Genomic DNA, 20,027 nt, shown 5'->3' on the forward strand with positions numbered 1-20,027 from the left:
TGCTTTTTGTTTTTTTTTTATGATTTTTAATTATTTTTACGAATATAGAGTTTTTGTATTTGTTTGCTTTTAATGTCCTTAGTTTTTGTTTTGCATATACACATTTCATTTCTTCAATTAATTAACGTTTGTGTGTTTAAAACGAAAAAGCAATATACATATTTATATAGAAAATGGAAAAATTAGAAATTTAACATTTTTAGAGGATTACTCAAATTAACCCATCTATTTCTTATATGTGTGTGTTGGATTTTCTTTAAAGTTAAGTTTAAGTTTTGTTTTTAAATGTAAATGTTTACAGTTAACAACTATTTTTTGTTTGTTTAAAAGGTAGAAGTAGAAATTAAAGCGCCTAAATAACTAAATACATGATTTCATTTTGAAGAGGCGCGATCTATGCACATATATATAAATATATATAAACATAAATGTAAATATATATATATATATTTATATTAACATATATATATATATATATATATATATATATATATATATATATATATATATATATATATATATATATATATATATTTCTTTTAAGATATTTATAAGCGTGCCTGTCTTAACTGGTTAATAATTAATAAATTGATTAATTTATTAGGTTAAAAAGGGATCAGGCTGAATTATTCTTCAAAACGGCAAAAATTTACATTTGTTGTTGTTGTTGTTGAGGTGCGCAAATACAATTTAAAAATCAAATTGAATATTCATTGTTGTTTCTCCTTCTTATTTCCTTTTTACGATCATGCGATCTATATATAACTAGTTTAATATATATATATATACATATGTATATATATACATATATTATATTCATATTTTAAAGATAGCACACTTTTGGCTTATAGCCCCAAGTGAGATTTTCTTCTCTTTACTTCTTTTTGTTTTAACTTTAACTTTCAAACGAACGTGTGTGTGTTAATCTAGGCTTGAATTATTATCTTTATCATTAGCTTTATCCATTAGTATCCTACATACATATCTCTTAATGCTTAGATCGTTTTTTTTTTAGTTTTTCTATTTACATTTAAATATTTCATGTTTTTTTTTTTGTTGTGTGGCGTGTTTCGTTTTGTTTTGTTTTTATATAATATATATATATTTTTTTTTAAAACTAAATAACTTAAAAATTGCTTAGAAATATTAAGCAATGCCATTGCGTTACGAGTTGAGTTTTGTTTTTGATTTTCAAGTGAAACTCTCGCTGTTATTTTTTCTTTAAATTGAAAAGTAAATGGAAAACATGTTAAAAATATAGCTCGCTCTTTAGCGATTTCAATTAAAAGTTTGACGAATTAATTTAAAAGTTCAAATTCACATTTCACACGGTCTAAATAGCTTTGAATTCTATTTCGCTAGCTTTCAGTTGCTACTTGCAACTTGTTGCCAGCATCTCGTCTCTTCCTGCTGGATACTCGTTGCTCGCGTAATTGCCGCTGCCGACTCGCTACTCGATCTCTCGCAGTTGGTCTTCCAACACTTTACGGCTCACACACGCTTGCGCATGCGTTCATGACGTACACCTATGTTGCGCTTCCATTCGGGATCATTGGGATCATCGTCCATGAATGGATCATCGACCAGCTCCTCATCGTCAAGTCCCTCACGCTCGCCTAGATAAGCATCGATGCTGGCGTTATAGGCATTTGCATGGTTTGCTGCGTGTGGCACTTGATCATCCTCTGGTGGCGCCAGATAGTGATAGTCATCATCCTCCTCCAGCAACATCAGCTCCTCCTCGTCATCATCGTCATCCCCTTCTGGCAAATAGTCAATGCCATCGTCATAGCCATCATCCTGGCTCCCATTGATGTGATTTGGTTTCGGCGCCGCTTGTTTAGCGGCATTTTTTCCACCATTTAGCCGCGTCAATTTACTGGAATTTGTAGCTTTTGCTTTGCTGCTGCGTCGACTGCTAGAGTTTGTCGTTGTGCTTTCCCCATTAGAAGAGACCGATTTGCTTTTGATGCGCTTAGCTGGGCCGGCGGCTGTCACAATAGAGGTTGTTGCTGTGGGCGGCTCTTTGGGCTCAGCATACATCTCGGCGAGTAGTCGTTGATAGACCTCTTCAGAGAGAGGAAACTGTAACGGTTCAAAAGGCGGCGGTTCCTGCGGTAATAAATAAATTGTTAGTATTTGTAACTACGTTGATATGAAAACAGCTATACTCACCTCTCTCGTATCTGGTGTTGTACTGCGACGTTCGTGATCCTTTAATTTGCTGGATGTGGTGCGACGTCGCTTTGTGGTCTCGCCATCACCTGTGATTGCATCGAGGGGATGCTGCAACATGGTCTGTGCCAACGGTGAGGGTATGCTCTCATTGTCAGCGGCAGGTCCAGTTAGCTGAGAGGCAGCCGGTGATGCTGGATCCGGTGTATTAGCGCCGCTTGATTCAGCGCGACTGTCCACGCGTCGATTCGCACGCGACCGAGTGCTCCAAGGGAACTTTAAGAACGTCTCGAAACGTCGGCGTTCCTCGATGAGAGCACGCTGATGTCGAGCTATGTATGCCTCATCCGAGGTATCCTCCTCCTCTTCGTCATCCTGTACAATGTCAACAGCGGGAGTGACGGCAGCCTCTGTTGCTGGCTCTTTGGGCTTCACTTGGGTCTTTTCTACCGTGACTTGTGCTATCTGCAGCTTGGGTCGCTTATTCGGTGGTTCCACAGCTATATCTGTTGGTTTGTCGGTTGTAATCGGCGCTATGGCATCTTTGCTATTAACAGCAGCAGCTGCAGGTGTAGGCGTGGCAACAGGTATGCTTGCTTTATATACATTATTATTTACAGGTATTTTGTTATTGTGCTTTTTGGTTTTACCATTAATAGGTGTTTGCTTCCCCTTAAGCTGCTGCTCCTTGGCCTCAATTGCCAACTGCTCGGCTTTCCCATTTAACAATCCATTGCTAAGCGCCGATTGTGGCTGTTCCTTAGAGAGGTTGACAGTTTCGGACAAACGTTTCTTTTTCTTGTTTGATTGTTTCATGCCATTTAGTTTAGTTGCGGGCTTGGTTAGTGTTTTCTTTTCTGTGTTGTTGTTTAGCTTGGGCGTTGTTTTTGTTGTTGCGGGTGGTGTTGTTGATGTCGATATTGCTGGAGCTTCAGTTGTTGTTGTGGGTATACCTGTTGCTGGAGCTTCAGTTGTTGTCGTGGGTGTACCTGTTGCTATAGCTTCAGTTGTTGTTGTTGTGGGTGTACCTGTTGCTGGAGCTTCAGTTGTTGTTGTTGTGGGTGTACCTGTTGCTGCTGCTGTTTCTGTTGTGCTTACTGCTGCTGATGCTGCTGTTGCTGTTGTCACTGCTTTTGGTGTCTTCCTTTCCTGCACCTTCTCCATTTGCTGCTCTGCCTCCGCACTGCCATTGGTAAGTTTCTCAGCATTGTCAGATTTATTCGGGGATTGTTGCTCAGTATCGCTGTCCACAATACGCCACCTGTGTTGGGAATATATAAAGAATATATATTTGGCTTCCATCTACAATATATAAGTATGTACTTACTTTGGTGTTGGTATCTCCTTGTAGGGCAGTATTTCGACACGCGTCTGTGCGGCCATACTGTATGGTATTACGATGTTATCAATGTCGTAAATAAGACGACTACGTCTTTCTGAGGTGCTGTTTAGTGGGATCGATTGAAGGATTATTAAATGTAGTATTTGTCTTAACTCGTTCTAAGGCAAATTAGCTGCAAATCCTTTTTGTTTGGATATTATCATGGCTTTCCCTCTTGGTTCACTTACCGTTCACTACGTTGCCCGTGCGTTTCGGAAGAATTACGGCGACTGTGCTGCTGTTGTTGTTCCCATTGCGAATCTCCAGTAAAGCGACTGTTGCTATTATCCCCAGCGCTGGGCTGTTGGCTGCTGCTGCTGCATCTGCTTCTGCTATTGTTGGTGCTGTTGTTAATGTGTGCTGAATGTGTTTGATGTTGTGTCTTGGAGCCGGATTTGCGCGGCTTTTTAGAGCCGTTGCCGGAGATCATTGCGAAGCTATTTAGTGGTTGATGTTGTGAATCGGGCGACGCTCCGACTCGAATCGTGGCCAACTGACGCTGCTTTTTGCTCGCTGCGGCGTCCAACAAGAATCAGGCACAAGTAAATGTTGAAGAGAGAAAAACGAAAACAAATTGCAAAATAAAACAAATGTTGTTCGTTTTTGTTGTTTGTTGTTGTTCGTTGTTATTGCACAGTTGTTGTGTGTGTGCGTGCGTGTGTAGGTAATAGTGTGTGTGTGGCGATGTGTAACATAAAAGAAATGCGTAAAGAAAAAAAAGAAAAGAAAGAAGATGCAAATTGTTGTTGTTTTATGTTAATAATCAATTATCGAATTTGTCATGTTTACAATAATTTACTGTTGGCCACAAGTGGCGTTGTAGTAGGCGTAGAAGAAGAAGAAGTAGTAGCAGTACCAGTACCGTTTCCACTATCCAATCCCACGTGGCCAAGCCCACTGCTCCCTCTGTTGATATTATTATTTTGTGAAGTTGTTTCTTTATTGTTATTGTTGTTGTTGTTGTTGTTGTTGTTATTATTATTATTATTATTGTTGTTGCTGCTGTTGCTTCTGTTTTGACTATTGTTGTTACGCTCTTTGCGTCGCACATAGCGGCGCTTGGTCGTTTCACCGGGTCTTCGTCCGGCACTACCAGCACCACCGCCAGCGCCACCGCCACTTGCGGCTATCGCCTCGCGCTCAGCCTTCCAGACGCCCTTTACAATCGCCTTGGCCTGGCTGCGCATTACACGATATTGCCAATCAGGCTGACGGCTAATCGCCTCCAAATGCACTGACTGGCAAACATCTGCAATGAAAGTAAATCCAAATTCCATTATTTTAGAGATCGTTTTCTTAAGCTCCATTTTACAACTCACCAGTGGAGAAGCTCAGCACCGGATGGTAGCCGGGATCGAGCAGCGCTACGCGATTTTGTGGCATCAGTGTTTCGGGCAAATCTCTTGGTGCCGTCGGATCCGGCCGGCCCGTACATAAAGTGCACGGCACCTGCGGCCATTGACAACCACATTTTATATTGCTCGGCCTAGCAGCCTTTTTAGATATTGTGTGCATATTTGTGGTCTGGAAGAGTTTACGTTTACGAAACTCGGACAGCACTAAAGGACGCGCCCGACTACATAGCCAATCGCCGGATGTCTGTTCGGGATCTTGTAATGCTGGCGGCGGCGGTTGCTCCGCATAGCCGTTTTTTGGCGCCTTCGTCGTTTCCAAAAGCACATCGCCCTTGGTGCGACACAGATCGCTGTACACATCGTTGTGCTGGCGAATTTTTATGTCCAGATCGGCCAGTTGAGCGCACAGCCAGGACCAGCGCAGGGCAATGATTGCACGATCTCGCGAATAGCGCCACACGGCACGTCGCGTGCTAAAAAATATAAAACGAGAATGCATTAACATAACAGATAAATTAGTTAAAAGATAAAATGATTATGCTAACTACATTTTACTATGACATATATGCTGTTAGTGCTAAAGCTATGTTATTTGCATGCTAACTACCAAAAATGAGCGACTCAGTACAAATGTTGCTAACATTTGCTCATATGTTAAATAGCAGAACTTCGGATAGGACTCTGTTTAAGATAACAGATCTGCTTGGCTAATCAGTAGACTAGTATATGTATGGATCGTAAATACGTATAAAGTTAGAATAACAAATTAATTAAATTAATATTTTCTATGCACAAATTTTTCAAGAAAATAACTAACTTAAAATTAGTTATTTAATGAAAACAAAAAACATTGGAATAATTTTAGACAAATTTATTCACATAAATCTATGCTTGATGGCAAAAATAGTTGTAAATTGTAATTTAAATAAACTTTCATTTAGCATAAAATATACTAATCGAACGTTAAATGTTAAATTGTTTATGATTTTTGGCCTCATCGAGCACAGACTTTGGATTATTAGTTAAGAACTTAATAGATAAACATTGTCTTTACTTACATTGGCAATGAAAACTGCTGGGAATTGTTGTAGGTGACCATCTCGTCGGCAGAATCGCCACCAGAGCTCGATTCTGTGGCATCCGAGTCGATTGCATTCTGTACCTCACGCATTTCCGTGTGCAACAAACCCGACACATGGGTTAATTCGCTGGTAACATAGGTATCAAAGTTCGGCACAATCTCATCGGCGCGAGTAGTCGAAAGGCCATCCACTCCTCCGGGTATCGTACTGTTGTTAATGCTGGCATCCAGTTGTTGTGTTTTACGCGCCCGTTTTCCCGGCTGCGCTGCGCTGCTGTACCATGATGAAGAGGACGCCAGCGATGCGGAGCCACCACCAGTTGTATGACAGATTTGCTGTTTACGCGCCGCCGTCTCAATGTGTCGCAGCACATTGCTCATCTGGCTGGCAGGCAGTGGTTGCTTGGTCTGCTCTTCCCAGAAGCTGCTACTCGGTCGTCCAGATACAATAGACAAGACGGTATCCTCTCGTTCGGATAGTTTTGCACTGCGCACAGGTGCCGCTGGCGCCGCTTTATGTGAGCTACGCGCCGACCATTCGAGTATGCCGCCTACCTCGTCGCTGGCATGCCGGCACATCTGGCGTGCCTGGAACTTGCGCATGCGACGCAGTAGGAATTCAATCTTGCGGAACAGCATACAGTGTTGCTGCTCTAGCTCGGCATGGGACTCCTGCCAGGGACGCGCCGCGATTGTTGCACTACAACTGAACTTTGACTCCATCATCTCATGGCTGTCTCCAACAGTTGATGCCCCAACTGTTGCTGCTGTTGATGCAGTTGGGCCAGCTACTGCTGCTGCTGCAACTGTTGCGGCGGTCGCCGATGCATCTTCTTCGTTGCATGGGAAACACATCTCGTCAAAGAAATTATAGATTGTTTCCGGATTCACGTGCGCGCTGTCCAATGTTTTGAGTGCTTTTAAAACTTCCTCAATATCCTGATCCTCGAGCACGGCGCCAGCACCGCCATCCTTAAGAAAATTTATCGAGCTAGTCGTGCTCTGTGGCGTTAGCAACGTGCCCGACTGACGCGCAGCTGTCGAATGCTGTGGTGAGGCGAGTATCTCCGGTTGTTGTTGCAACAGCATCTGTAACTGTTGCTGTTGCTGTTGCTGATGTTGTTGTTGCTGTAGCAGCATCAACTGTTGTTGCTGCTCTTGCTGTTGGTGCTGTTGTTGCTGCTGCTGTTGCTGTTGCTGCTGCTGCTGTTGCTGTTGTGATTGCTGTTGCAACCTTGTGGGCGTTGTCGGCACCACTACGCCAGCTTCTGTCGTCGATTCGCTTCTATCCACATTGGGCGGCAATACAACACTGTGGCTGCCATCGAGTTGACTAAGGCATTCTGTAAATTGACAAGTAAAATCAATTTCAATACTAAAAATATAAATATTCCTAGGCTCAGCTTGACGCTGCCTTTAACATTTGCTCGATCACTTTCATTGCTGTGTAACTAAAATCCTCTTAACAGAATATACGAAGCCACTGTAAACATTGAAAATTCATTGGCATAATTATTATGTTGTACGTTAACATTATTTGTACGTTAACAGGCGCTAATTGTGGATTAGGATTTAAGCGCTATTCAGATACTGAACAATGTTCAGCATTTCTGTTGTGATTAACAGTCCCCAATTGCTGCTGTTGTTTTCATGCCTGATAACATTCATCTAACATGTCCAATGCGATAGCGAGAGCAGCTATAAATATGTAATATGTTTGCCCGATGTGCATAATGTTAAAAGACCTTTCAATAACGTTGTTAGCTATTTTAATATTTTAAATTTCTTTAACAGTGAATTATAATACACAGTCAATATTATATGAGGTGCATTTAATTTAAGTGCATTTAATTTATACAAAAACTTCGTTTCTGTAAATTAATTGTTTTCAATTAGAAAACCCAATTTTTGTCTAACATGATTCAAAAAGTAAACTTAAATATAAAAAATCTGGGAAGTAACAATTCACAGTAAACTGTAACGTTGATGTTATTAAACATCTATGACAAAAACAAAAGGAAGAAACATAAATAAAAAATAAACAAAAAATCCGGCTAGTTTCGCCTGGATCTTTGGAATAAATGAAATTTTGCCTGACCTAAAAGTTATTCCAACTGAACATGTCAAACGAAACAACAAGCAAACGTTCAAGAAAAACAAATAAGCGCATTACTGGAAATCGGCCTCTAATCTTTACTATCAAAATTGTTTGAAATGTTGTCGGATCGTGCGGACCGCGAAAACCAGTGAAGCTAAAACAGCTCTTTAGGAACGCTTACCTTCAATAGAATCTGGAATTTTCGCAGCAGCAGCAGCAGCCAATTCCGCCACACCATCCGCATTGGAGGTCAGCGGTATTTCCGGCCACGACAACCGTTGTAAAGCGTCAGTGAATGTTGTTGTTGCTGCTGCTGGTGTTGATGTTGTTACCACCGCTGCTGCTGCTGCTGCACTTGTCGACTGTGACTGGGATTCGGTTTCTGCCATTAACGCAGGCTCCAGCAACTGAACGGAATGTGCTATGGCAGCGGCGGCAGCTACTTCCGTTTCGGCTGGCTGTTCCTTACTGTGGCTCACCTCGGGCAGTGTTTTTCGCAGGCAAATCTCAGCTGTGATGGCCTCCTCGAGTTCGCTGGTCAGATTCGCCAGCAGCTCTGCTGTTGAGTTGTCCTTGCAGTTGTTATTGTGCTCAGCGGGCGAGTTATCGACTGTCGCTGATGCTGATGTTTCACCGGCGTCGTTGATGTTGCTGCTGCTGGAGCTGGAGGAGGCAGCTGCACTGCCGTCGCTGTTTGTATGTGTGGTTGCAGCGCTGAGGCCCATTTGATGTTCCACGGATTTGGCTTCGTTATTGGTGCTGTTGCAGCTGCTGTTATTGTTGCTGCTGTGATTGTTAGGTTTACGTTTGTTGTTGTTGACCTGCACAATTGGTGAGCCAGTACGCTGTGCCGCGTCCTTAGAGCGAGTCACACGCGTCGTGGCTGTTAGGGATATTGGCTTCTTGGCAGTATCACTGGGCGAGTCTAATTTTCGTACAGACTGTCGCGTACCAGTGGCAGGCGAGGCGTTGCTCGTTAACTTCTCCTTGGGACTCAGTGGCTCGGCTGTGAGCGCTGGTGCCATACTTGTGCGTCGCTATTGCCAGGCCAGCTGCATTACAGACTCGGGCTATATACACTTGGCCACAGGAATCGGTTTTAATGCTATCACTTAATTACTGTATACACTTTATTGCTCTGTGGGGGAGGGGTTGCTGTTGGTCGCTTCAAAAGAGACGGAAAAACAATTTTTCAAAAATTAATTCAATAATTTATTTTGAAAACTGACACCGAACTAAAGCACACTTTGTTTTTCCACTTACGCACTCACTCATATATACACATACATACTCGTATATAAGGCTCAACACGTTTCGTTTCGCCTACTACTGAAGCTATGGCAGAATGTTTTATCTAAATTCGCTACACATTTGCATAATCGATAACAATAATTACACAAATTAACAGCGATAACAAAAGCCGTTGCATTTAATATTTTTATGACCTCTTCCGTCAATAGCAGGCGGATGCTTTATGTAAAGTTGCCAGACATCTGCTTAAATAGACCTACTCGATAAAAATTACACCAACCAACAAACGATAACTAACAAAATTCAGTTGTTATTTTGGTTGCCTATTCTTCCTTTTGATTATCTTCGTTAGCGCCGCCTATAGGAAGTATTTTCCGGCACCGCGTGCGTATGTGTAACACTCTCTCTCTCACACACACACACACACACACACACACACACACACACACACACACACGAACACGAGCTCCTATCCATGCCTATTGTGAGAGCACAGAAGAGAGCGCGCGCTATTGCTCATTCACAATGATGCGCAATAAAAAAACTATATAGAATACTGCGGTTCAGCCAGCAGACTATTTGAACCAATGCAAATGGGCAAAAACTACTGACGAAATCCTTCGCTGCGCGCATGAAAATCTAAATTATTTTATGACGCATGTCTGCAGCATAAGTGCATATATAAAAAGCAGTTACACAGCGTAGCAGTTTGTTTTTATTTTTATGTAATTTGGTTTATTGAATTTTTCATCGTTGGCAATTAATTAGCTCGCGCCTTTACAATATGTGCGCGCTCACATCACACAAACAAATAAAATACACATACACTCACACACTCTAACACATACACATACATATGGGTACAGACCCATGCATGAGGCTACTGCTTGTATAGACGTGTGTATTATATACATACACACATACACGAGTATGTCTAGCACTATTTTCAGTTATTTACACAATTATTTCGTTTTTCTTTCCGTTCACACATAAAAGGCATACACTGAAATGCCTCCAAATTTCTGAACATTATAAACAGTTTCGCTTTTATCGCAAAATTCTTTATGTATATACACACATACATATGTGTTTTTCTTCGGTTCAACAAAAAAGTAGTAGAAAACGTTTTCAGCGCGAAAGTAACCAAACTGTGCACTACACACACGCATACATGCACCGACATACAGAAGAAGCACGCAAGAATTTGTAATTGCTTAAAAATTATTACTATTTTATACGCACAATTTCAGACGCTTGCACAACGCACGCAATTATTAAATCTGTCGATTTTTACTAAAGCGGCGTTGCTCGCGTTTCTTATATTTGTCGATATTATTTCACGAATTTTTTTTCCTCATTTATATATTTTTTCATTTGCTCCCTGCTACGCTTTTGGCAAAACGACGTGTATTCGGAGCTGTACTCGTTTCTGTGCTGCCAGACCAAAGTACGCATGCTGGTCATATATTTGTCTCGCTTGTACTCATGCCGCTACATGGGCAATTCCGCATCAGTGTTGCAATGCGTGTAAGTGAGATGTCTTGACAAATGGTTACTTTAAATCGTTACTCGGTCACAAATGGCAGCACCTAATCGTGACAAGATGCTACTACATAAAAAGCAACTCTGCTCGCAAATAAGCAATATGTTTGTTATTGTTTCTACTGGGATGTATTATAATTATGGCTACGGTAAAGTGAATAAAATATATTAATTATATTATGCTATTTCTTGACTTTTAATTTTTTAGGCATCGCTTAAGTATCATTAGGATAGGATTTCTTCTTGTTCCTACACATTCCAGGTGAACTTATGGTTAAGAATGTAAATGGATTAAATATTAAGGAACCTAACTCTACAAGTTAGTACTAATAAACTTGGGGAAAGGTATTTGTAAAACTTGTCATTGATATGAATAAAATAAAGGAAAAAAATCACTTGTTTTGTGTGCTTTTGTTCCTCGTTGCAAGGTCAAATGTTGCAAGTTTCCCAATGTGTTTTACGATTTGTAGATAGAATGTTGGTTCTGACTAACGTATTATTCTGAAGTTGTTGAAGTTATAGCTGGCAATTTCTTGAAGTGGCGAAAATTCTGCCCGGTCAATCTTCGATTCGGGACTACCTTTGTTCCGGAGCCAATCCATCCTGGAAGCAGTCAAGATATGACAGGACTCAAAAAAACTGTTACACTAATAATCTCATCTTTGTATTTACATTTCGTTAAGCGGTCCTAGAGGAGCTTCCAATTCACCTATTACTGTGCCTTTTGCGGTGTTCTTGCACCAACCGCGCACTCCCAGTTCATTTGCCTGTTTTTCTGTGTACTATATGCATATATATTATAAACCAACTTATTATTAGCTTATTATTCACAGCACAACGTGCTATTCTAAATAGACTTACCTTGCGAAAGAAAACGCCTGCAAAATAAAAGAAAAGTTAAAAATGTGTAACAATGAGGAATTCGCGAATGTGACTGACGATCGTTGAATATATGTACCTTGAACTACTCCAAAGACCTCGAAGTTGCACGAAAATATAGATGCCATTGAGATAGAAAAATTTTTCTTACCCAAAACTTGGGACGTTTTTAACAGCACAATAATTATAACAATATTTGCTTTGAGCACTAAATCTGATTTATACGAAAACACCATAACGACCGACTAACAGAGTTGCCACCTAGTTGTAAATTCTCCAATTGCGTAGCCAACCGGCGTTGCAAGGCAAATAGTATCCACTTAATAATTTTACTGGCATTGTTAAAATGACATGTGTTGTTACGTTATAAATGTACACTAAACAATTATTCGATATGTGTTATGTTTTATTTGAGAAAAAAGAAGACGATTTTATATATTTTATTTTAGTGTTTTAAATATAATAGCTTTTATATTATACAAACCGATGTTAAAAATTAGTAATTTGGATTTTTCTCATAGGTATGTTACAAAGTTTACAATTTTGCTGCCTGATCCGCTGTTACACTTTGTATACAATTTTAAAAAAGTATGACAGCACTATTGAGCTCCTTGAACGAGTAATTATGTAATGATGAATGAAATATAATGGCTAAAATGAAATGAAAAGCGCAACTAATAATTAATATTATATACTCCATAACATTGATCATTTTATATTTCAACTGCTTAGTGCTTTAATTTTACTGTATGGCAACGCTGCTCAGCTCCTAGGGAAAGTCGCACAATTAAATGAAAATTACTTGCTTTTATATTTTAGGTATATTATAGTCGTTTATTTAATTGTTACTTATATGGTTTGTTAGTGTTGCTTAGACTATTAGTGCGTTAAATAACAAATACTATGGGCCCGCTGCTGGCAGCGGAAATCGTATTGTAAATTCGTTGTCAAATTTTGATATGCTTTTCGACTTTAGTCGGATTGGTCTGCTGCCTGTTTCTTGGCCGCCAGGATGGTATTTTTCATTAACATGGCAACTGTCATGGGTCCAACGCCTCCAGGTACAGGCGTAATATGTCCAGCGACCTGGCGGACCTCTGCAAATAAGGATCATTGCCAAATTAGCATACATGATTTTGGGTTGTTGGTACCGTTTACTCACCATCAAAATCGACATCGCCGACTAACTTATATTTGCCTCCCTCATCTTGGATCCGGGTGATGCCCACATCAATGACACAAGCACCCGGCTTGACCATATCCTTGGTTATCAATCCCGGTTTACCCACGGCGACAACAATTATATCCGCTTGTCGGCAATACTTGGCCAGCTCCTTGGCTGGCGTATTGCGATGACAAATGGTGACTGTGGCATCCAGACCCTTAGTCGCATGTGTGCCATCCGAGTGCAACAGAATGGACAACGGCAATCCCACATTTTTGGAACGGCCCACCACAACAGCATTGCGATTGAAAGTTGGTATATTGGCGCGCTCCAGCATGGTCTTAACACCCAGTGGTGTGGCCGGTACAATACCATTCATGTCCAAAGCCAAGCGACCAATATTGATCTCATTAAATCCATCCACATCCTTGGAAGCAATTATGGCATTGCATACGGTGCGCTCATCGATATGTGCTGGCACCGGCAACTGCACCAATATTCCATTCACACTCTCATTTTTGTTTTCCTTATCGATCACATCCAGCAGCTCCGCCTGTGTCGTAGAATTGGGCAGCACAATTGTCCGGCTGCTAATGCCAATTTCTTTGCAGGCCTGCGTCTTCTTTTCCACATATTTCTGGCTAGCGGGATCCTCACCCACAATGATAGCCGTCAAGTGTGGCACACGATTTCCATTAGCCACAAACTCCTTCAGTTCCTTACACAATTCACTGTGAATTTCGTTAGCCATACTTTTGCCATCAATTATTTGAGCCATGTTGCTGCAGAGTGAATAAAGAAGGAAATGAGTTTATTTGAAAAGATATATGATTTATAGAGCTCGAAAAGGAAATGGATAAGATAAGATAGTCCAAATATGAATTATAGAATGGGATTAGATGCATTATGCGTAAGAGGAAGTATTTCACAACAAAAAAAAAAAAAAAAACAAAAATGTATATATATAAATAAATATACGTATGAATATAGTTATCTTTTTATATCCCACGCGTATAGAATTCATAATTCAGTCTTCATTTTATCTAATGAGATTAATGCACTGCGGTTCAGTGAGCCCCAGTTTTTTATATACTATAAATTGGATAGTTCAAACCACACCAAGGGGAAAGTACACAGTACGATTGTGCGGTAAATCCCCTAGCGCACAATCAGTTCTATAACTTGTCTGGTGATTCACACACAATATTTTTACTGCAATGCATATTGGAGGTTTTCCCCTTTTCAAGAGATGTAAAAATTTATTGAACAATTTATTATGTAATACAGCAAAAATTCTTGTTAAACTTAATAAATATATATTTTTGTATATATATATATATATATATATTTGTATAAAAATGTTTCTTAATATATATCTATAAAGATTTATAAAACTATATTATTAATCGGAAGCATTAAGCATACCCAGCTCCTGCAGCACAAGTGCAAAGTATTTATACTCATCGTTCGATTGTTGTTGTACATAGTTAAGCATACCCTCTGAACTGGACCAGAGCCAGACGTACTTTTGCAATTTGCATTTGTCGGCAAGCTCTTTCCATTTGGGCAAGTTGGCATCGTGTGACGTAGGCTCATTAAGCTGAGCCGCGAGTTTTTCAAACTTGGGTTTGCTGCTAAGCAATTGCTTCAATTGATTTTTAACATCGCTTTTATCTTGGTTATTGTCATCATCATCGTGCTCCGTTTTGAAAACCATTTCAATCTCTTCGGTTTTGATCGCTTGGGGGGGTATTTCGGAATTGCTTTCTTCATCATCTTCGGCGGATGAGGAGTCCATTTCCTCTTTGATATTTACTGGTATCCATGTCATGGTGCTCTCTCCCTTATCCGGATACACCTCCTCCAGCAACCGAACACAACGAGCATCGGCCTTGGCGCGAGCCAACTGCAATGGCGTTAAGCCAGCCGAATTTGTACTTTTTAATATATCCATTCGATTCTCTGCATCCAGTATTAAAACGATCAGCTCCACATTCTGCTCAAGCACAGCCATGTGCAGCGCATTATTGCCGTCCTTTGTGTTGGCGACATTTATGGAGCTGCGATCATAGTTGATAAGATTTTTCGCCACATCATATTTATTCTGTCTAATGGCCATGTGCAGTGGGGTCAAACCATCATCGTTCATCAGTGATAAATCCAATTTAACGCCGGGTGCATTGAGGAATAACTTAATGCAATTGTTGCGATCTTCCTTGACAGCCAAATGCAAAGGCGTATTGCCCGTTCCATTTTGTTGATTTGGGCTACAACCGAGTTTCAGCAGTGGACGTATATAATGCTCTCGATCCTGCTGACAGGCTACATGTAAGCAACTATCTCCATCCGCATTTTGTGCCATATGCGCCAGTTCCTGCAACTTAAAGTAGTCAATCACGTGGAACGTTTTAATTGCCAGCTTCAGAGCATCCTTGCGCTGGCTTATCACCTCGTGCAGCAGTGTATCATTATTCACGTTCCTTTGCGTATGATCGTTGAACAGAGACTCCACTTTTTTGCAGGAGGCTTCGAAGAGTTCTTGATTATCACCAGCACGTCGAACAATTTCGAATATCTTAAAGATTTCACCCAGATAGATACTGGTCAGATTGCGATTGTACCTGCTGCCTTGCAAGTGGATATGACTATCTGCACTATCCGCTTGCAGTTGACCGTCTGTTTCCAGTACGCCAATATCGGTGACGCACAGCTTCTCCAACTCCGCGGAGTCCTGTTCGAGTATCTTGCGAAACGATTCTGGATTTATTAGTTGATCCAAATGAAATTCTCGACCAAATTCCTGACTTATCGTCTGATCATGCTGCGATACATTAACCACGTTCTGCTGCGGCACCGTCTTTGGCAACTCCAATGAGTTGTGCAAGCTGCCACTGCTGCTGCCGCTGCTGCTGGTAAGTGTTGAGCAGGTGCGTCGCCGTTTGCGTGAAACAATAGCATCGCGTGGCTTATAGCGGAAAGGCAATGGAGGAAAAGAGCGCTCATCGTCGGAGGGACGTATTAGCTCAATAGAAACATCCACTTCGCGTTCGACATCCTTATTTACATAGGCGGGCGTCTGGCAGACAATTGCATACTGATGATGAACATCCGATTCACGAAACTTAGCATATGACTCCCAAACCGTTTCACCATCATCGTTTTCCTCAAAGAAACGAACTTTGATGTTCTTCTTGCTAACCTTCTCCACGAGCAGAATCAACTCATCGTTGCCCATGACACTGCCTGTGGGTTTGCTCAGGCGTGTGATGCGCAGCTCGCCAGTTTGTGCGGATTTGCGATTGTTAATGGGATTACTAAAGACGGGCGCGGCAATGGGTGTCCAGCTGTGATTATCCTCAATCTTGAAGGCCTCAAAGCAAAGGCGCACCTGGAATGCAATCTGCGCTCAGCACACTTCCATGACTAATGTGAAATTTGTTGACTTACCTGATTCAAATTCATATCTTTCGCTTCACGCTCTGTTTCCTGATGCAATTCCTGCACCTGCTTAGTAGACAGTTCACGACGACCCATTTGGAAGACCAGACGATCCTTTTTCTTCTTTAACAGTTCATCGAATATGAATTTTTTGGCCGTGTGTATTATGCCCATATTGATGAACTGAGCCACGTAGCCGCGCTCCTGTGAGACATGCAGATCATGTGGATCGCACACATCGCGTTCATCTTTGCGCACCACCAACTGATGTGAATGTGGGCTATCCAAGTTCGTTTGGAATAGACTACAACGGATGACTGCCGGTCCCTTGTAATTGCGTAACATTACCTCTGGAAATGTTTTTGGCGTCCGCTTTGAATTAATACCATTGAGTGAACCATGTGTTCCATGCATTTCACTTTTGTAGCGAAAGCGAAATTTTTCCACCGGCTGTTCGGCAATGTGCAGCACAGCGGTATATTCATGTTTAATACTCCCATCGATTGGCGAAAATCCTACATTTTGTGGCGTTGCATAGAAATGATCCACGGGCATGTACATATTGCCAAAATTTGTGTTTCCATTTAATATATTGTTGCTGCCACCATCAATTTCCATGCAAATGCTGCCACTTGGGAGCAGCTGATTTGCTGTGTGCGACTGCTGGTATGGAGAGCCGCGTAATTGCTGTAGCTGTGGTGAAGGTGAATTTGACATTGCGGGCAAATTAAGGTTGGCGAATTCATTTTGTAAGACAAATGTCTCCGGTGAATGTGATGGCGACTGTGTCATCGATGTAGGCGAATTCGCGCTGCTATATCCGCTTGTACTGGAACAATCATTCATGTAGGATATATTTCTTCCCTGATCCAGGTCAAAGAATTGTTGTTGATGCATTGTTGCTGTATTACTAGACACGTGAGCGCGTATTGCTTATTTTCTTCAATTCGCTTTGTTTTGCCTTCGCTTTTACGTCGTAGTTGCACACTAAACTTTCTGACCGTTTCACTGCTCGTCCGAAACGAAAATGAGACGATCGTGTTACTATTCGTGGCGAGTACAGCTTTTATTCGTAAAAGGTACTTCCCCGATGTTGCCCGAATGGCAATATGTATTTATCAGCTTGCTGCGCAGCCACGTCAGAATGACTCATGGGTTATTCTGATAGCAGTGTGATTTTATTTGCAACAGCAGCGACTGCGTTGTTCGTAGAATTAGTGTAGCTTGTGAATTGTTTATATTATATTATATATGAACAAATGTACGTAGTTATACTATAAACACAGGTACTGCTGTCAGTATGTGTGTATTTGCCATCACTGCTCCCGGCACGTCAAACTTTAACTCTCCACAGCACGTATTGAAATGAGCACATGAAAACAACGAATCACCTTCACGACATACATTAAATGACGCTGTTAACAACAGGTTTAAGCTCTTCGCGTAAAGCTTTTATAGTATACACGTTCTAAAAGAAATTCATATTAACCATATACTTATAAACGCATGTCATTTCACCACGATAAGTAATTAGGAAAAAAACCTGATTTTAAATATCTAATTCAACTTGGATATGCGTTGCCAGATTCATCACTAATAGTGAGAGGTGGCAACGCTTTATTGGCAACAGCTGTCTATTGCAAATGCACGTGCAGTTATTTTGTTTTGTGCTTTATAAAAGTTATTTTATAACAAAATATAAATATAAATCATAATTGTTCATAGCAACACAGCAACACTCAGAGAAAATGATAAACATACACGTTTTGCTTGACTCTTAAACGCAGTTTCAAGTTTTGCTCATGCGATTTCCAAAAAGTTGAGTACAATTCCATTGGCGAATGCATCTGTTTCTTCCGGATACACACTGTAGCAACGTATGCCCTGATTAAACATTTTGACATTTTGCACAGCACCAGATATAAAATTTTCCAATGATCATTAATAATTTTTCACTCTTGTTACTTAAAAAATGCGTGTTTTATAAGTTTAACAGTCTAACTCTTATGCGTATTTTGTTACGGTAAAATTTGTATTTCTTATTAAAAAGAAAAAAGTATAAGCAGGAGAAAAAGCTAACACAGACGATAAAAATCGAATGACTTTCATTTCCACCCCACACACACAACGGCATGAATACATGAATTGTCATTCAAGCGTACACAAAATATACTGTGTAGGCTTAAGAATTTGTGATATTGGAACAGAAAATTAGCATAACTTTAATTTTGATTTTCTATGTCGATATGACAGCACATGTATTGACAATTGACCCCTTTCGCTATATTTAGCAGACAGTGCAGCCCGTGTTGCTGACATTGTGGGTGACAGCTAACGTTATCAGCTTGGTTTTTATTTTGATTAACAATTAGCGATGCATAACAACAAATCATGTAAATTGTCTGGCCAGACAGGTCCCGACATTTATTTTGTATATGTACACAAAATTTGCTTGTATTCATCTTACCTGCCTTTCGTCTAGTTGTGCACAAATTTTCCACACCCAAATTGGGAAATGCAAACCGATCGGTTGTTCTGTTCTTAATGAACTGCGCTGCAGCAGCGGAGATCGTACACACGTGCTGTATTTTACTTGACAACAAGCTCGTAAGCTTTTATCCAACATAAGCAACAGAAAGAGTGATATATATGAGAAAGAGCGGGACTTAAAAGTTTTGCGCACGAAAGCTTTTTTAAATATAAGAGTTCAGTAACGAGCGACATAACCGTATTTTGAATTTTGTTTGGAATATAATTGGCTTTTATTTTTAGAATAAGTATTTTTCCAGCCTGACGAAATTGTAATGTGTGATTACTAATTGCATCGCAAGGCATCGGCTCGACTTATGACTTCAATAAAAGCCCAGGGGGATCGATTGATCAGTTGTCTTGTGCTGATAAGACCCATCTGATTCAACCCCCAACCCCATACGTTAAATATGTACACAGTGCCTAGTAACTCAGTGACTGACTGATATTTCCTAAGTAAATCGGAAAAACGAAAAACAACAGCAACTGTCTGTTATTGGTAAACGTCATTGGAAAGTGATGCTGTGTCTGCTGATGTTGTTCCCAGGGCAAATCAATCGATGCGGAGATTGAAATGAGAAAAACATGTTATTTTCGAATAATTGTGTGATAAGCAAGGGAAAGTGTGAGTGAAGGCGATTGAAGCAATGAATCTAAAGTGTTACCACATGGAAAACAAAGTTGAAATTAAATAATATAGGAAAGGGGAAAAAATAAAACTGTGACGGTATCGCGCACGTAAAATCGTTTATATTCAAAATATTCCTGATATGTATTTATATGTATTATTTATATATTTTAAACAAGTTTTTTGATTGATACTCACAATCGTGGTTTTATATAACTTGTTTTTACTTAAGAGTAGATTTATTTGCAGGACAGAAAATGTATGTACATAATTATATTTATTTAATGTTATAGCTAAATACTATATATAAAAATAAAAGCTCACCTTGTGAAACGCATTTTGACTAATTTTGTTCTATTTGTTGTCTTTGCACTTTAAAAATAACTTTATTTTTGTACGTGTCTTGATTACTATGAAGTTAAACAATTAATTAAACACTTGTTCACTTGCGCTTTAATTGTAAAATATTTAAAAAGCCTCTCAACTGCGCGCTTTTTATAATGCT

The 20,027-nt window shown here is 40.3% G+C and overlaps 4 protein-coding genes and 1 long non-coding RNA gene across 11 annotated transcripts; 1 reads left to right on the forward strand and 4 right to left on the reverse strand.

The window, feature by feature from the left end:
• Positions 1 to 1,276: 1,276 nt before the first annotated feature.
• On the reverse strand, positions 1,277 to 10,225 carry LOC111604899 (mucin-5AC). Its single transcript, XM_030222837.1, has 9 exons — positions 10,210 to 10,225; positions 8,272 to 9,255; positions 5,970 to 7,335; positions 4,876 to 5,384; positions 4,356 to 4,805; positions 3,745 to 4,069; positions 3,503 to 3,619; positions 2,176 to 3,436; positions 1,277 to 2,112 (listed from the first exon to the last, which is right to left on the reverse strand). The coding sequence occupies exons 2-9, from the start codon at positions 9,113 to 9,115 to the stop codon at positions 1,492 to 1,494; spliced, it is 5,493 nt and encodes a 1,830-aa protein (XP_030078697.1). The 5' UTR covers positions 9,116 to 9,255; positions 10,210 to 10,225; the 3' UTR covers positions 1,277 to 1,491.
• Positions 10,226 to 10,282: 57 nt separating this feature from the next.
• Positions 10,283 to 11,273, forward strand: LOC111604794. Of its 3 annotated transcripts, none has more exons than XR_003944129.1 (3): positions 10,283 to 10,547; positions 10,783 to 11,032; positions 11,092 to 11,273. It is a non-coding gene; the product is annotated as an uncharacterized LOC111604794 (long non-coding RNA). The 3 variants fall into 3 exon arrangements; XR_002751771.2 differs by lacking the exon at positions 10,283 to 10,547 and having other exon boundaries at positions 10,587 to 10,868; positions 10,928 to 11,032; XR_002751770.2 differs by lacking the exon at positions 10,283 to 10,547 and having other exon boundaries at positions 10,587 to 11,032.
• Positions 11,056 to 12,020, reverse strand: LOC111604793 (acylphosphatase-2). The gene is made up of 4 exons (XM_023323011.2): positions 11,842 to 12,020; positions 11,745 to 11,761; positions 11,556 to 11,665; positions 11,056 to 11,486 (listed from the first exon to the last, which is right to left on the reverse strand). The coding sequence occupies exons 1-4, from the start codon at positions 11,996 to 11,998 to the stop codon at positions 11,372 to 11,374; spliced, it is 399 nt and encodes a 132-aa protein (XP_023178779.2). The 5' UTR covers positions 11,999 to 12,020; the 3' UTR covers positions 11,056 to 11,371.
• A 552-nt stretch (positions 12,021 to 12,572) lies between these two features.
• Positions 12,573 to 19,974, reverse strand: LOC111604791 (bifunctional methylenetetrahydrofolate dehydrogenase/cyclohydrolase, mitochondrial). Of its 5 annotated transcripts, none has more exons than XM_023323007.2 (3): positions 19,847 to 19,974; positions 12,925 to 13,709; positions 12,573 to 12,859 (listed from the first exon to the last, which is right to left on the reverse strand). In XM_023323007.2, the coding sequence occupies exons 1-3, from the start codon at positions 19,858 to 19,860 to the stop codon at positions 12,735 to 12,737; spliced, it is 924 nt and encodes a 307-aa protein (XP_023178775.2). In that variant the 5' UTR covers positions 19,861 to 19,974; the 3' UTR covers positions 12,573 to 12,734. The 5 variants fall into 5 exon arrangements, with proteins under 5 accessions (XP_023178775.2, XP_023178773.2, XP_023178776.2 ...); XM_023323005.2 differs by lacking the exon at positions 19,847 to 19,974 and adding an exon at positions 18,837 to 19,049; XM_023323008.2 differs by lacking the exon at positions 19,847 to 19,974 and adding an exon at positions 18,833 to 18,909.
• LOC111604788 (nuclear factor NF-kappa-B p110 subunit) lies at positions 14,294 to 17,795 on the reverse strand. Its single transcript, XM_023323001.2, has 2 exons — positions 16,375 to 17,795; positions 14,294 to 16,315 (listed from the first exon to the last, which is right to left on the reverse strand). Exons 1-2 carry the CDS (start codon positions 17,260 to 17,262, stop codon positions 14,330 to 14,332), a joined length of 2,874 nt encoding a protein of 957 aa, XP_023178769.2. The 5' UTR covers positions 17,263 to 17,795; the 3' UTR covers positions 14,294 to 14,329.
• Positions 19,975 to 20,027: the final 53 nt, after the last annotated feature.

This window comes from Drosophila hydei, unplaced genomic scaffold (genome assembly GCF_003285905.1).
Source record: "Drosophila hydei strain 15085-1641.00,03,60 unplaced genomic scaffold, DhydRS2 tig00000063-arrow-pilon, whole genome shotgun sequence".
NCBI classification, from domain to species: domain Eukaryota; kingdom Metazoa; phylum Arthropoda; class Insecta; order Diptera; family Drosophilidae; genus Drosophila; species Drosophila hydei.